The sequence below is a fragment of the Notolepis coatsorum genome, assembly GCF_963971535.1.
Source record: "Notolepis coatsorum genome assembly, chromosome: 1".
In the NCBI taxonomy this organism is placed as follows: Eukaryota; Metazoa; Chordata; class Actinopteri; order Aulopiformes; family Paralepididae; genus Notolepis; species Notolepis coatsorum.
Genome location: NC_140165.1, coordinates 221903559 through 221918938, shown reverse-complemented (window position 1 = coordinate 221918938; position 15380 = coordinate 221903559). Strand labels below are relative to the sequence as shown.

Sequence of the window (15380 nt, the reverse complement as noted above, 5' to 3'; positions counted from 1 at the left end):
AATAAAACGCCCGAAAGTTACAAAGTAGCCTACAGTTGACAGCTGGGCTGTGTTAATGTTACAATGTACAGTCCCGCGAAATAACGTTATGAATGCGCGTTATGGCATTGCTCGAGGCAGGAGAGATGAGGCGCGCGGGGCATGGGGGGCTCTGCTGCTAGGTGCTGCTGGAGACCAGGGGGGTGCAGTGCTGGGCATACGCGGTCAAACGACGTTTGGGCTTCGTCACTGAGGCAGAATTGCGCGCATCCTATTATTATGCAAAGTCTAGGTGAAGTGCCACCGGCCGGCACTTATCACCTAGACTGTGTGTGTGTGTGTGTGCGTGCGTGGAGTGTTGGGCGTGTGTTATGTGACAAAAGACCGCCCGTCTCGTCCGCTCCGACTCATGAAAGAGGAGAGATACATGTATGCGCGTGCGCGCGCGTGCACGTGGCGTTTGGCCTTGGCCCATATTACGACTGCACCACTGCTCGAGACAGACAGACAGACAGCCCAGACTGGAGAGATACACGGTGCTGCGTGCGGGCTGCTCCTCGGCCGGTGCTCTGTCTGTCTGTCTCGAGCCGGGGGAGCAGCACTGACAGGAGGGATATACACACGGTGCTGCGCGCGGGCTGTAGGTTACACTCTACTGCGCACGGACATTGGTGAGGGCACGCAGATGGTATCTACTGCGCATGGGCGTTTTCGCAACCACGGCTCCGTGCAAATTACACGACTGTTGTCGGCGAGTTTTGGCGCTACTCAAAAACGGAAAACACAATTTAGCGTTTTCAGTAGGGCCACAACGTATCCGCCAAAATCCGCCAAAAAACGCATTTCTGTGTAAAAGGGACAGCAAACGTATTCAAACGTATTCAAAAAACGACCACAAAAACACTAGTCTAACCATGGCCTCAGTCTATTGTGATCATCTAAAATGGATGAATTGGGAGAATATTTATACAGTGAAAGCATTCGTTTTCATTTAGGTTTTCCTAGTCAAGGAATCAAATAGTCTGCTATGGCTGCATGCGTAGCGCTAATGTTATTGTTTTAAAATGCGCAACTGTCAGAAGAACTCGGCATTGATAAGAGGAATCGATTGTCACGGAGGCATGCTATTCCAGGAATCGGACAATTAGGAACCGGTTCCCAACCGGTTCCGGTTCTCGATTCCCATCCCTAGCCGTCGGTGTGTGAATGTGTGAGTTAATGGGTGAATGTGAGGCATAAGTTGTTAAGCGCTTTGGATAAAAGCACTATATAAATGCACCATTTACCATGTAGTGACGTCAAGTTCGTCAACAACACAAATCCCACCTAAGAGCTCTATTAGTATCTTCTCTCGATTGTAAAAGCAGGGAGTTGATATTGAAACAATTACCAATGTTCACAATTTGTATTATATTGAACTGTTTTCAACAGATGGAAAGAAACTGTCTCTCTCTCTCTCGCTCTCTTAAGAAAAACTGGGTCATGGACAGCGTCAATAAACTAGATTGATATCAGCATCTAACTGATAAAACAACTAATTATATAAGGGATTGGAAATATTAGGAGATCAAAAAATAAATGAATTACAGGAGCAAATCAAATAATCATGGTACATTGGGATGGTCCTAAATTGACCTCGTCCCTGTGTCATAGGAAGTGAATCAGTAATTCAATTACGACCAATACTAGCCTAGTAGCCTGTTCTTAATAGAACAAGTAGTTCATGTGTGGGGCAAAACAATTAGCCTAATCTGGAATTCAATGAAAGTCTTTTGAAACTGTGCGCTGGTGAACAACTTTGGGCAAATCATCAATTTAGAACACTCATACCTCGTAAAGACGCAGCCCAGCTCTCGCTTTTCACTTTACATTTGTAAGCAACAAGGACAACTGTATGTGCACGCATCGCAGCTCACACTCTTTACTTCATGTTTCTAACCAACAAGGACAACTGTATGAGCAGTTTGAGCACACATCCCAGCTCACGCTCTTCCGTTTCTAAGCAATGTAGGGACTAGGCTTGGGCGGTATGACGGTATTACGGTATACCAGGGTATTTAGAAATGCCGACGGTATTGAAAATCAATACCGGCGTCAAAAATCACAGATGCGCTTCAGTTTCTATTACAGTGAAACAGAGTTTTGAGTGTAGTGCACACACACGCCAGCAGAGGGCGAGACCAGTCCTCACTAGTGGAGCGAGTGTATCACAACGGTGTTCACGTTTTACGGTAATGTTGCGACAGTGCTGTGAAAATACCGTAAAGCGTTGTGACGAGAGTTGGTGTGTGTTGTTGTGGTGCACTGGTGGAGCAAGCAAATAATCCGTCTCTTATTATATGTGAACTAAAGAGTACAAGGTTTACACAACAGCCCCCACCACTTTGTTATTGTATTTGTACCTGTACTATCCGCTGTCAGCTGTTTATCTCTCTCTGTGAGCTTGATTAACTAGCGTTAGCTCACGTTAGCTAGTGTTAGCTAGCATTAGCTAGCGTTAGCTCCGCGGCTAATATTAGATTACCCTGAACTAAATCAACGACTAGGTTATAAAGCATTAGAGTAGTTTTCACTGCACATAGAAGTAGCCAAACAGCGGGAGCATTTCGGGAGCATATGACCAAAACCCAGGAAATTGCGAGCCCTTAAGGAATCAAATAGTCTGCCATGGCTAGGCTACATGCTAACGTCGATAGTAGCACTAGATGCTGCAGGCTTCTGGCTACCATTCTGAGAGCTAACGACGTGATTTGTTTACTTGGTAAGATGGGTTGCCAAGTCCCTACATTTGTGTGAAAAAAATTATACCGCTCAAGCCTAGTATCTATCTAGGTCGTCCTCGGACGGGCCCTCCATCGGTGCTTCCAGTCATCCCGATCCTCCATGCATCTGGCTAGCTCGCCGGTGCTTTCTGTTCCCGCATCTCTCCTGAGTACGTCCACGTAGGTTAATGTGGGACGTCCTCGTGATCGATGCCCGTGTGTTGGTTCCCACAGCACAAGTTTGCTGGTTGGCATCTCATGGTGTCTCTGGCAGTGACCTGCCAGCCTCATTCTCCTGACTGCCACTTTATCGCTCACCTTTAGCACCCCCCCATACAAGATTGCATTAGTGACATGCTCATCCCTGTTGATGTTGAGCACCACACGCATCATTCTGGTGTAGCACCCATCCAAGGACTTCTGCAGGGTGGGCTTCAAGGTCCAGCATTTACTGCCATACAAAAGGACAGACTCAACTGTTGCATGAAAGAAGTTGAGCTTGATTTGACGGGGGAGGTTGGATTTCCACACACTGGTCATGCCGTTCAGAGCCCTCCACGCAAGCGCCTTCCTCACTTTAAGGTCTTGCTCGGACGAGTTGACCCACAAGCCCAGGTACTTGAAATCACTGACTTCCTTTAGAGCAGAGCCTCCTGTTGTCCTTAGAGGTGGATGATCCGGGAGGATGTTATACATTATGACCTCGGTTTTCTTGGCATTTAGCCTAAGGCCAACCTTGGCACACTCCGTCTCCACTCTGCACAGGAGTTCCTGTGCCTGCTCCACCTGGTCAGAGAGCAGGCTGATGTCGTCCGCGTAGTCAAGGTCTGTTAGTAGGGACAACTGTATTCAGCACACATCCCAGATCACGCTCTTCAGCAATGTTTCTAAGCAACAAGGCCAACTGTATTCAGCACACATCCCAGCTCATGCTCTTCAGCAATGTTTCTAAGCAGCAAGGACAACTGTATTCAGCACACATCCTAGGGCTGGGCGATATGGCCAAAAACGTTATCGCGATAAAATTATAAAATTATTTTCATATAACTCGATATCGATAATTATCGTCGATATAATTTCTGTCAAGTTTAATTAAGTTCTTATGCCCGGCGCCGATGGACGGGCTATTAATAGACTTGTTTTGCTGCTGCGAATGTCTCGAGTTGATGTCGTCATCAGTCCGCGCACGTTAGTAGTTAGCTAGAGCAAGCGGTGTATCCCATGACAATGTACTAACTATCACCCTAAAATACTCCATTCAGCCCCAATACATTGCAACGATGTCCACCGCATACCCCACACTACTCTAACCGTGGCCTCAGAATTCACGCCACACACCCACTCGGCACGTAAACTATAAAATAGCGGCGTGCAAGCTAATTATCCTAGCCAGCCTTGTTTCCAATGTACTAAATATCACCCTAAAATAGTCTGTTCCGCCCCAATACATTGCAACGACGTCCACCGCATACCCCACACTACTCTAACCGTGGCCTCAGAATTCACGCCACACACCCACTCGGCACGTAAACTATAAAATAGCGGCGTGCAAGCTAATTATCCTAGCCAGCCTTGTTTACTACTGGAGTCCTACCTCTCTACCCAGAGGTGCAGATGGCTGTCGGCCATCTCCTTCACTGATTGGTTGTTAGTGCGTGTGCTCATATCCAAGCTTGGATAATCGATATATCGAAACTTTGCGACCACGTTTCATGTTTATTTCGAGGAAATAATTTATCGCGATAGTTATCGCTATCGTTTTATCGCCCAGCCCTAACACATCCCAGTTCACGCTCTTCCCTTTGTTTCTAAGCAGCAAGGACAACTGTATTCAGCATGCATCCCAGATCACGCTCTTCACCAATGTTTCTTTTCTTTTGTTTTGATCCACTTTTTCTCCCATTTTCAATTTTTCTCCCATCCCAATTTTCATATCGTCCAATTCAACCCTCCCCTGTCTTTCGAACGTTGTTTCTTGCCTCCCACAAGCCGGCTGCAATGTGGACTAAGTCATACATAGCACGAGTCCCCTCCGATACTCGAGGTAACAGCCGTCGCATCTTTTCACCTGCACGGCTCGATCATTCAGCGTCGGGGGTCTGGGCTTTGGAGGGGCCCCGCCCCAGTCGCTTCTTGATTCTACTGTGCAGGCGCACCAACCGACCTGTAGGAGTCGCTGTCCACAATGCCCGATCCCCACCCTTCAGTTTCCCTCCCCGTAATACGGCCAATGTGTATTACTGTGGACGACCAGCTAAACTGAAAGCAATGTGGAGAGCGGGGCTCGAACAGGAGGCATCCTGTTCGAGCCTAGTCTCCAGCATTCGTTGCGAGCGCCTTGCCCACTGCGCCACGTAGCCGCCTTCACCAATGTTTCTAAGCAACAAGGACAACTGTCTTCAGCACGCATCCCAGATCACGCTCTTCACCAATGTTTCTAAGCAACAAGGACAACTGTATTCAGCACGCATCCCAGATCACGCTCTTCACCAATGTTTCTAAGCAACAAGGACAACTGTATTCAGCACGCATCCCAGATCACGCTCTTCACCAATGTTTCTAAGCAACAAGGACACTGCCACTTTGTCATTTCTGGTTCTCTACTTACAGTGAGTGGGTGACACTGTTTAGAAAAGGGATATATTAAGACTTTGAGCTCTGTCAACTTCAAATGAACACAAAGCCACACCTCCACCACCTCATGTTCATTTGCTTTTACAAATGTCCTTCAAGGTGAATGAGCTTGAAAAGCAGTGTTGTGCATGTAGTCGCATTAGCTATTTATTCTGTTGGAATAAAGACAAACGGAGAAGTCTCTACTATCTTCAGCGACACGAAATAACAAGAAACTCTCTAGCATCCTCGCTGTATTAATTCCTATACAGATACTGCGCTCATGTACTCAAACTTGTAAAACTACTACTACTCAGTGCCATGTTTGTTCAGGAAAAGGCTAAATTTAATGTTAAAAATTTTATAAAATGTATATTATTTTATATTATTTTAACTTAAAGGGGACATGCATTGCTATTCCTTTCACTATTTGGGCAACTTTACACAATTCCTGTGAGTCTATGGAACACATCTGTAAAGTTTTTCTCAAAAAAATTCATTGTTTTGTATTTCTAATCAAGTACTCTAAAGCAGCATTTTTCCACTTCAAGATTTCAAGCTGTTTTGGGCTGGGCTACGCCCATAAGCGCTTTGAGTGACAGTCACCCACAGTCTGCACTGGCAGACCGAAAGAGATTATAGAGAGATAGAGGAGGGGGATACTAATTAATTTCGCCGCGGGGGGGGGGGGGCATAATCCCACAGGACAATGCATTGGTAACTTGTTTCAAATTACCCCTGTGAATATTATTGCACGGATCGGAATACGGTAGTGATGCACCGATGTGAAAATTGTGGCCGATACCAATAAAGATATTAATATTGCTGTTTACCGATGTCGATATCTCTGTATAGAAAACACTTTATGATAATCAAATAAAGAGCTATTTTCCAAAACGCATAATTTTTTTTACTTTTGTAACTTATTTTCAGAAATGACTGATATTTTGAAACTATTTAAGGCCAAAACATGTAAAAAAAAAAAAAAATCCTTTTAAAAAAATTAAAAAAAAATTATAGGCCCTATCTTGATATCGGACCGATACCGATGTGTAAAAAAACGGCCATATCGGCCGATATTATATCGGCGGCCGATATATCGTGCATCACTAGAATACGGGCGATATTTTGAGTGGAGAAGCTCCATCCCCGCACGCACACACATTTACACACACACTCCCGCGTGCGGGGCTGGAGGTTGTGTGTAAATGCTTGTGTCCCTCTCTCTCTATCTATCTCTCTCTCCCCCTCTATCTCTATCTCTGTCTCTCGTTCTCTGCTGCCTCCATCGGCACCCGCGCACGTCAACCCGTTTGAGGAAGTAATTCCACTCACTCTGTTGTTGAGCGAATTGTTGATTGTGGGCGGTGACTACAACCAGTCCCTTACTCACGTCAGCAAAACAGTCAAATCAGAATGGCTTAGTTGAGGGAGGGAGGATCTCGTGAACTCGAGACTAGACTGATGAGTCAAAAATGAGAATTAGAGACACAGACCCCATTGATATAAACCCCAATTGCTAGGAAACAATGCTAACCACTGGAAAAGGCCATTTATAAGACACAGGACCTTTAAAATGTCATGTTGTTTTACTTGTGCTTGGTCTGAAAGAAAAGTGGTATCGGGACCAGTGCACGTGAGCGGCGCGGGGAGCGGAGCGGGCGGTTTTGACGTGAGCGAGGAGTGGGTTTTTAAATGGGTCGGCGCGACGTCCGGAGCGAGAGTTCTCCTCCGCTCCAATCCACTCCAGGCCGCTCACAGTGGTTTAACACTGATGTAATATACATGTAGTACAATGCCAAAGCAACAGATGGCGATGTACAAACATGAAGGCCATTTTCAACCAATGAGAAGGGTGAACCTGTGATATCCTGTTCAGGCTTTGTCACTCACATCCTGTTAGAAAAGGTTTTGACGCCATTGTTGTTGTCGTTAGCTTACATGCTAACGTTAATGGCAGCGACCATAGCATTGTGGCCAGGCTAGCTATCATCGCTTAATAGAGCTAGTGAATGGATAAACAACGTTATTTAACATTGCAGAATCAGGGCTGTACAGTGCGACGATCTCGTCGCAAATTGCCCCTTAATTTGGCCGTTGCGAGTTGGAAATATTATTTGGGAGCAACGTTGCGAGTTGTGATTTCAACCCTTCATTCGCATTTCACTCCTAAATTAATCCATACAAATTGGATACATTTTTTTAAAAACATTAGCCTACAACCAGGGCTGTACAGTGCGACACAATGTCGTGGTGCTATGAAAGAATCTGTCGGCAATGAATGAACTTACTGCGATCACCGATAGCCTGAGTGAAAAAAAAGATTTGCGTGTGGAGTGAATCTGGGTCACGCTATATACAGTACCTGGTACTTGTAGTCTATCGTGCGATTAAAGACCATGTCCCTATCTGCGTAGTCTATACATCCAACACCAAATCCCATAATTCCTAGCAAAACGAAACTGAATGTGGGCTCTCTTCCTTTCAATATGGGCTATTGCATCGCCAAAGAAGCACCTCATTTCAATACATTTAAGACGCAAAAAAGAACAACGGAGTGGATATCAGTCCATCTTAAAACAACCACGTCCGATGTGGAGAGATGTTAAGATGATGATGATTGACGTGATGATGTGATGATTGATTGACGGGGACACGGACACTTCTAACGTTCAGGTTCAGCTATGCATTAGGTGAGTAGTCCTACCGTAAGAGCCTCATACGGGTCAATTAAACCTTTTTGATTAGGCCTAACAAAAATAATGGTTGGTTTCAGGTTGCCGACCGACCCTGCCGATTTAGGTGCGACCCAATATATTTTATGAGTTTTTAAAAAAAATTATATATTAAAAAAAAAAAAAAAAAAAATCCGATTTTTTTTTTTTTTTTAGAATAAAGTTTCATAGAAATCTTAGTCAAACATTTAGTATTATGGATATTAAACATGCTGGCAGAGTACATGCATCCATGTTGTTGTGAACATTTTAATTAAATAAAGAAATTCCCTATCCATAGTCGCCGTGGGAAAGAATAAAATAAAAAAATAAAATAAAATAAATTCCCTACCTACCCATGGCCAAACTGACAACCAACCTGAAACCAACTATTATTTTTGTTAGGCCTAATAGTCTTTCCTTCCAGCTAAGTTGGACTGAACATTTCACTGTCAAAAGCGCAAATGTAAATAAGGTTGCGTCGCAACACGGTTTTCAAAATAAAGGTCACATATACAAATACCTCTCAATTCTTATTAAAAAAAGTCCCGGATATACATAAACATTAATTGGCATAGATCTCTATAAACGGCCCAACACATTGATCACTTTAGGCACACACTGAAACCAGTAACATCACAAATATGAAGCAGGTAATTACCCATACAAATAAACCTTTCATGGGGTTATTTACAATAATAATTCATTTGATTTCTAAAGCACTTTTCATTGTGAAACAAATGTATGCAGAGTTTCTTGTCCTCCTGATTAATGCAATGGTGTGTGTGTTGTGGTGATCTCATTCAAGGAGCACTACACAAGCGCGCGCACACACACACACACACAGTTTGTTTGTTGTTTTTGTTCTATTAGTGATTTACACACTTTCTCAGTTGGTTCATTATAAAAGATACAAACCTGAAAACAAACGCACTTAAATGTTAAATAAAAGGACCACAGTAATGAGGCAGGAGGAACATATTTTTTTAATAATGGTAAAATTGTTATTTAAAAATGTGCCCCTAAAAAATATTTTTTGCCCCTAAATTTCTCATTTAGGGGCAAGTGTGCCCCTAGTGAAAAAGCTTAGCGTACAGCCCTGAGAATGGGTACAATTACAATGCGGCTCAATACAAACAATTGTTAAGGGGCCCAGGGGGTGTAGACTAGTTTGAGCTAATTTACACCATGCTCCAAAAAATAAAAATAAAAAAAATCTGCCGAGCGATGTGGCGCGGGGAGCGCTCGATTCAAGGTGAGCGGTGAGCGAGCGGAGAGCGACTTGGGGGCGGGGTCAACATGAGCGATTAGCGGAGCGGACCAAGCTTTAAAGAGCGAAGAGCGGATTTCTCGCCCACGCCGATCCGCTCACGTGGCCTGATCGGGACACCCCTATTAATTCCCAAAGAAAGAAATAACAATTCACACGCCCCACCAAAGACACTGGCAAAATTCTCCACCTCTCCATATTTTTCTTCAATTTTGAGACCATTTCACCAAAGTTCAGTTTAAATAGGAGTTTGGGATCCTTTGGTATAACTACTCCCAGATAGGTGAAGTGGTCATATTCTATTTTAAAGGGTAAGCTGTCAGTAAAGGAAGAGTCTAGGCTCCCTGAGATGGGCATGAACACACTTTTATCCCAGTTAATGGAGTAACCAGAGAAAGTACCAAACTGCCTGATTAAATCTAGGAGGCATGGGACGGAGGAGGCAGGATCAGCAAGATACAGGACCACATCATCCGCATATAGCGAAATACGGCTCTCATACTTTCCCAACTTTATTCCTGTGATGTTGGGATGACTCCTGATACTGATAGCCAGGGGTTCGAGGGCTAAATTGAACAGTAAGGGACTAATACAACATCCTTGTCGGGTGCCGCGATGGAGTGGGAAGGAGTCAGATCTATCAGAATTGGTAAGAATGGAAGCTCTGGGATGAGCATACAACATTCCAATAAGAGAACGAAACCTGTCACCGAAACCAAAGCGCTGGAGGACACTGAACATATATTTCCATTCGATCTGGTCGAATGCCTTTTCAGCGTCAAGTGATATGATCGCCGGCTTAGTGTCCTTTCTTTGGTTAGAGTACAATATGTTTAGTAATTTCCGAATATTAGAAAAAGCAAGCCTGCCAGGAATGAATCCCGTTTGGTTGGAGTGGACGAGAGATCCGACATGCTGAGCCAACCTAGTGGCCAACACCTTGGCAACTGTCTTTTGGTCAAAATTTTACAAACTTATAGGCCGGAACCCTGCTGGATCAGTCCCATCCCTACCTTTCTTGAGTAAAAGGCACACATTTGCTTCGTAAAGGGAGTCAGGGAAGACATTATTAGTGATAGAATGTTGAATCATTCTAAGAAGTAGAGGGGCCAAAATGTCACTGTAAGCTTTATAAAACTCCGCCCCATACCCATCCGGGCCAGCGGCCTTCCCGCTAGGGAAAGACTTTATTGCACTTGTTATTTCCTGCAGGCTGAAATCAACATCTAGCTCATCCCTTGCCTTATCACTAAGCACTGGCATATCAATATTGTCCAGGAAGCTCTCAACCTCAGAGTCTGGGGCATGGCATCTAGAGGTATAAAGGCCAGTATAAAATTCTTTAAAACGGTCATTTATGTCTTTAGGGTTAGTCAGCAAGCTGCCCGATATAGATTTGATATTATGAATTGCCTGGCTGGCCTGTACACCCCTCAGCTGCCTAGCCAACTGGTTTATCACTTAGTTCAAAGTGCTTCTGTCTGAGTTTAAGGAGGAGGGTACTAACCTGCTTGCCCAGAATAGAATTGTATTCATACTTCAATTTTAAAATGTTATTTAAGTCCATTTGGGATTGTGATAGTCTGTAAACCTGCTCCAGCGAGGGGAGCCGTGCCTCAATCTCAGCCAGGCGCTTACGTCTTTCTCTCTTTCCAAAGGCTTCATAAGATATAATGTGCCCTCTCAATACCACCTTAAGAGACTCCCATAGTGTAGCGTCGGAGACATCACCGGTATCATTAGTCTCCATAAACTCAATGAGTCGAGATCTCATTTGATCCCGAAATGCTTTCTCCGAGAGCAAAGAGGGGTTGAAGCGCCAACTGTATCGAGTCTGTGGCAGTGCCAGCTTTACCAACATAGTGATTGGCGGGGCGTGTGAATGTCATAAAAATGGTGGTTCTCCCCAGGTTCCTTTACCTTTTTCAGAGCGTGCCTATTTTTTTGACTGCCTCTTTCTTTAAACAGATAGACACTATACTTCTGCCATTTGTCTGGGGCTATAAAGCACATCGTATTTCAAAAGCACACTTGCAGAAGCCAAAGCATATGGGGGGGCTGGCCCTGCCGGTATTCCAGCACTACTACTGTACTGGGCTGCTAATGCAAGGGCCATGACCTTCTGGCAAGATTACTTCATAGGTGATGCTACAGTAGCCATGGACGCCCCCAGGTGGCTAGACATGGAGGCACATGTGAACCTAAAAAGCTCTCTTCCTGCAATGTTATTTTCTAAGTGTGATACGATTAATAAGATGGCTCTCAACAATTTTATCCTTCGGAACTCACTGAGAATATTGAGTCAAATCAAAAAGGTTTTCAAAGTACCTTCAACCTCGGCATATGCTCCAATATGTGATAACCATAATTTTCCCCCTGGTCAATCTGATATTGTTTTTTCATTATGGAAGGGAAAGGGACTGGCCACTATTAAAGATCTATATGTTGATCGTCACTTTGCCTCATTTAACGAACTTAAGTCTAAGTTTAATCTTACAAGCTCACACTTCTTTCGTTACCTGTAGGTTAGAAATTATGTCCGCAGTAATATCCCAGACTTTGAGACATGTCCTGCTGATTACCAGTTTTATAATCTCATGAGCCGATCACCAGTTTCAAAACACCTGATCTCTGATTTTCTGTACTATGTATTGGTGTTGTCAGGATAGTGGAATTTCGAGCTTCGATGCGATACCTTTTTCGATACCACAGGGAAAAAGGTTCAATCTTAAATTATAATTTTTTTTGATAGGTTTTGCTTCTGTTGCTGGTTGGTTCTCCTCAGCTTCTCTCTGGTACTGTAGGAGAGGATAGATATGGCACTTTTGAAACCCTTTGTTTATCTTTAGATCATACATTTGGAAATAACTGTTCATCTCACTTCAATCGTTTTTTGTTGCAGAGCATGGTGTTTTCTCAGGCAGACAGATGTAAACACTGGTCTGTGTTGCATGTGCCTGACGGGCTGAACTGTTTGTATTGCAGTCATGTTCCGACTTAACTGAATGCACATGTGTGTGTGTGGACTGATGTACTATTGCGGGTATTGAAGTGAACAATGCAACTTCCTTTTTTTTTATTTTATCTTTTTTTATAAATGATTAGGTGTCGATATTTCGGGAAATGAGTATTGAAACAGTTTTGGGTATTCAGAATCGATATGTGTCGATTTTTCGATATTTTCGACAACACTACTATGTATGTGTGTATATATATATGTATATATATATGTATGTGTATATATGTCAGAGAATCAGCCCCTTGCGTCCTTAGTGTATAGCATAATATGGTGTATGTTTGTTCATTGATGTGACAGTGTCTGGCAACATACTGTTTGTGTTCTTTTTATTTATTTTTTATTTTCTTTGTGTTTGTGATTTGTCTTGATGTGTGTTTGTGAAACTATAAAAGCTGAAAATAAAATATTATAAAAAAGAAAGAAATAACAGAAAGGAGAATTGTGTTTGAGACCGAGTTATCACATAAGCTCAACATACCTGGTTAAAGACGGGATACATGACGGCATAGAGGGCCATAGACACCATGGAGGTTGTGTCCGCTTCATTCTTCATGTCTTCCATGGTCATCCTTGATCAACCAATGGAGCCGCGTGTGTGTCTACTGTACCAGTCTCACCTCATTCAGTCACTCAGAGAGTGAAAGAAGGGGACCCAGGGAGACCTAGGAGAGATAACAGAGCAGGAGACGTGGGGGAAGGAGATAAACTGAGATGAGTTTCTCCACACAAACGTGTGCACATATGCGCAGTCGCATACACACACACACACACAGTATAACAAGATATATAAGAACTGACTGGATTTGAAAAGATCAATTTGAACCCAAATGAATGCAACCATGCAGATGAAATAGGCCTTCATACTGTATGACTCTGTATAGGCTAGGCTAGGGGCTAAATGTTTATACATATTGGGATTAACGAGGGATGCCCTGACCACAATACACTTTCACTGCTAATACCAAGTCCTAATCTTTAAGCAGTCTAGGCCTATCGGCCCATACGGAGTACCGATCCAATCCAACATTTTACTTAGCAGTAAAGTGTAGACCTTTAGTTTGGGATCATTGGACAAGAATGATTAAGATGGGTCTATTTGATTCTCCTTAAAATTTTTTTTAAAAATATCTAACAACTAGGCTATGTGCCAAAAAGGCAGAAAACCAAGTAGCTTTGATTTTGATGTTACGGATGACCATCAGAGTTTTAGTAAGGGGAAAGCCTCTGATACTGATACTGTGGTTTAGCCTGGTTGCCTGAATACTTTAGACAACAAATGTTTGTTTCCACATCTCTGATTGGCCAGGTCATGTGACATGTACGCCCAATGGTGGGACCGCAAGTTTCTACACTGGTTAAGCTTAGGTGCTCTTCCGAAGTTGGTTAAGGTTAGAGTTTGTCTTAGAGCATGGCGATAGAACGCCTGCCCTGATTCCAAACTCTAACCTTAACCAACCTACGAAAGAGTCGCCTAAGCTTAACTAGTGATAAACTAGGCGTTAGGTAGTTTGCAGGCTGTTAGACCCGGAAATAGGCGCCGAACTTGCCGTCCCACGATTGGCGCACATGTCACATGACCTGGCCAATCAGAGCGCAAAACTCGAACGCGGAAACAAACATTTGTTGTCGAAAGTATAGACGCAGCCTGGTTATCAGCCACATATCTGACACCAGAACTGTTGCATCTCTAACACTGACATTTCTGATCATATCAGGCCATATTATGAGGTGAGTGAATGAGAACTCCAGCCTTAATAAAGTCAACTTCCTCACTCACCACTATCTGTAACTCTGTCCAGCAAGGCTACACACCCTTGTCTAAAATACCTCACTAGTAGGCCAATAACACTGGCATACTGCATGCAATTACATGACTGGGAGGGACACAGACTTTGAATGCTTCTCTTTGAATACCCTGACATAATGTGTGTGTGTCTGTGAGAGAGAGAGAGAGAGAGAGAGAGAGAGAGAGAGAGAGAGAGAGAGAGAGAGAGAGAGAGAGAGAGAGAGAGAGAGAGAGAGACCTCACCGAGGTTGCAATGAGTCACTACCTGACACTTTAACAAAAGGTGACAGTTCCATTCCCCCACGTCCATTACTGGGAAAGGTAGCGTATAGGACAACAAGCTTGATTGAACACTGCCTCCATTTAATGTGTTGGCAAGGGATATAGCACAGTGGTCCCCGCCATTATCCCAAATGCAGCAGCCTAATTTGGCTGCGATGTGAACTTGTGAGCTCAACAAATGTTCTTGTCGTGAATATAAACTTAGCTTTAGGCCTCATAATAAAGTAGTTAGCTGTGTAGCTGTTGTGACATCGACAGACCAGGCACATACTGGCTATGGTCCTAGGGACCTAGGGCAACGTTAGGCTTAGTTCCATATATTCGAATCATACATTATGCCTGTGCCAACTGGTCTGACAACTGACAGGAGAAAGTCAGAACGGTACGTTATTATAGACAAGGACCTTACCTGTGAAAGACTGGGGTATGAAGTCAACCAGCTTGCTACTGTAGCTAGCCGAGCAAGCTAGCTGATCTCTAAGGAGCAGGTGTGATCAGATCAACTCCGTCCTCTAATTAACAATAACATCAGCTACGTGCGTGTTAGGTAATATTGCGAATATAGTATGTTAGCTAACGTTAGTTGGCTAAAGAAATACACACGGGACGGTGGTTTCCGTGGTTAGCTAGCTGCTTTGGCAAGCTATTCAGCTATCTCTATTCGTCTTGTTTTCTGTCTCATTCAAATACGGAAGTTTTCTGCATGACCACACTGGCTAGTCAAATGGCAAAACCCGAGCCGGAGAGGGGCGAGGTTTACCAGCGTAAACACCAATCAGCTGGTACACCACACGAGAGAACTGTTGTAGTTTTTGCGGTTGCGACTGGCCATCGCTGTTACACGGTCGATGTGGTCGCAAGAACTACAATTCCCAAGACGCCGTATATATATCGCTGTCACTCTGCTTCAAAAACTGTTTACAACCAATCAACGAGGAGAGGGCGGGATCTGCAG

The 15380-nt window shown here is 43.8% G+C and overlaps 1 protein-coding gene across 1 annotated transcript in view; it reads right to left on the bottom strand.

Moving 5' to 3' along the window:
* The window catches only part of LOC311227007 (programmed cell death protein 10-A-like), a 66562-nt gene extending 51442 nt beyond the window's left edge, over positions 1–15120 (bottom strand). The window contains exons 1-2 of the mRNA XM_084312502.1: positions 14835–15120; positions 12836–13019 (exon numbers count right to left, since the gene is read on the bottom strand). Of these exons, the coding sequence (XP_084168628.1) occupies positions 12836–12925 (90 nt within the window). The 5' untranslated portion in view covers positions 12926–13019; positions 14835–15120. The remainder of the gene's footprint in view (positions 1–12835; positions 13020–14834) is intronic.
* Positions 15121–15380: the final 260 nt, after the last annotated feature.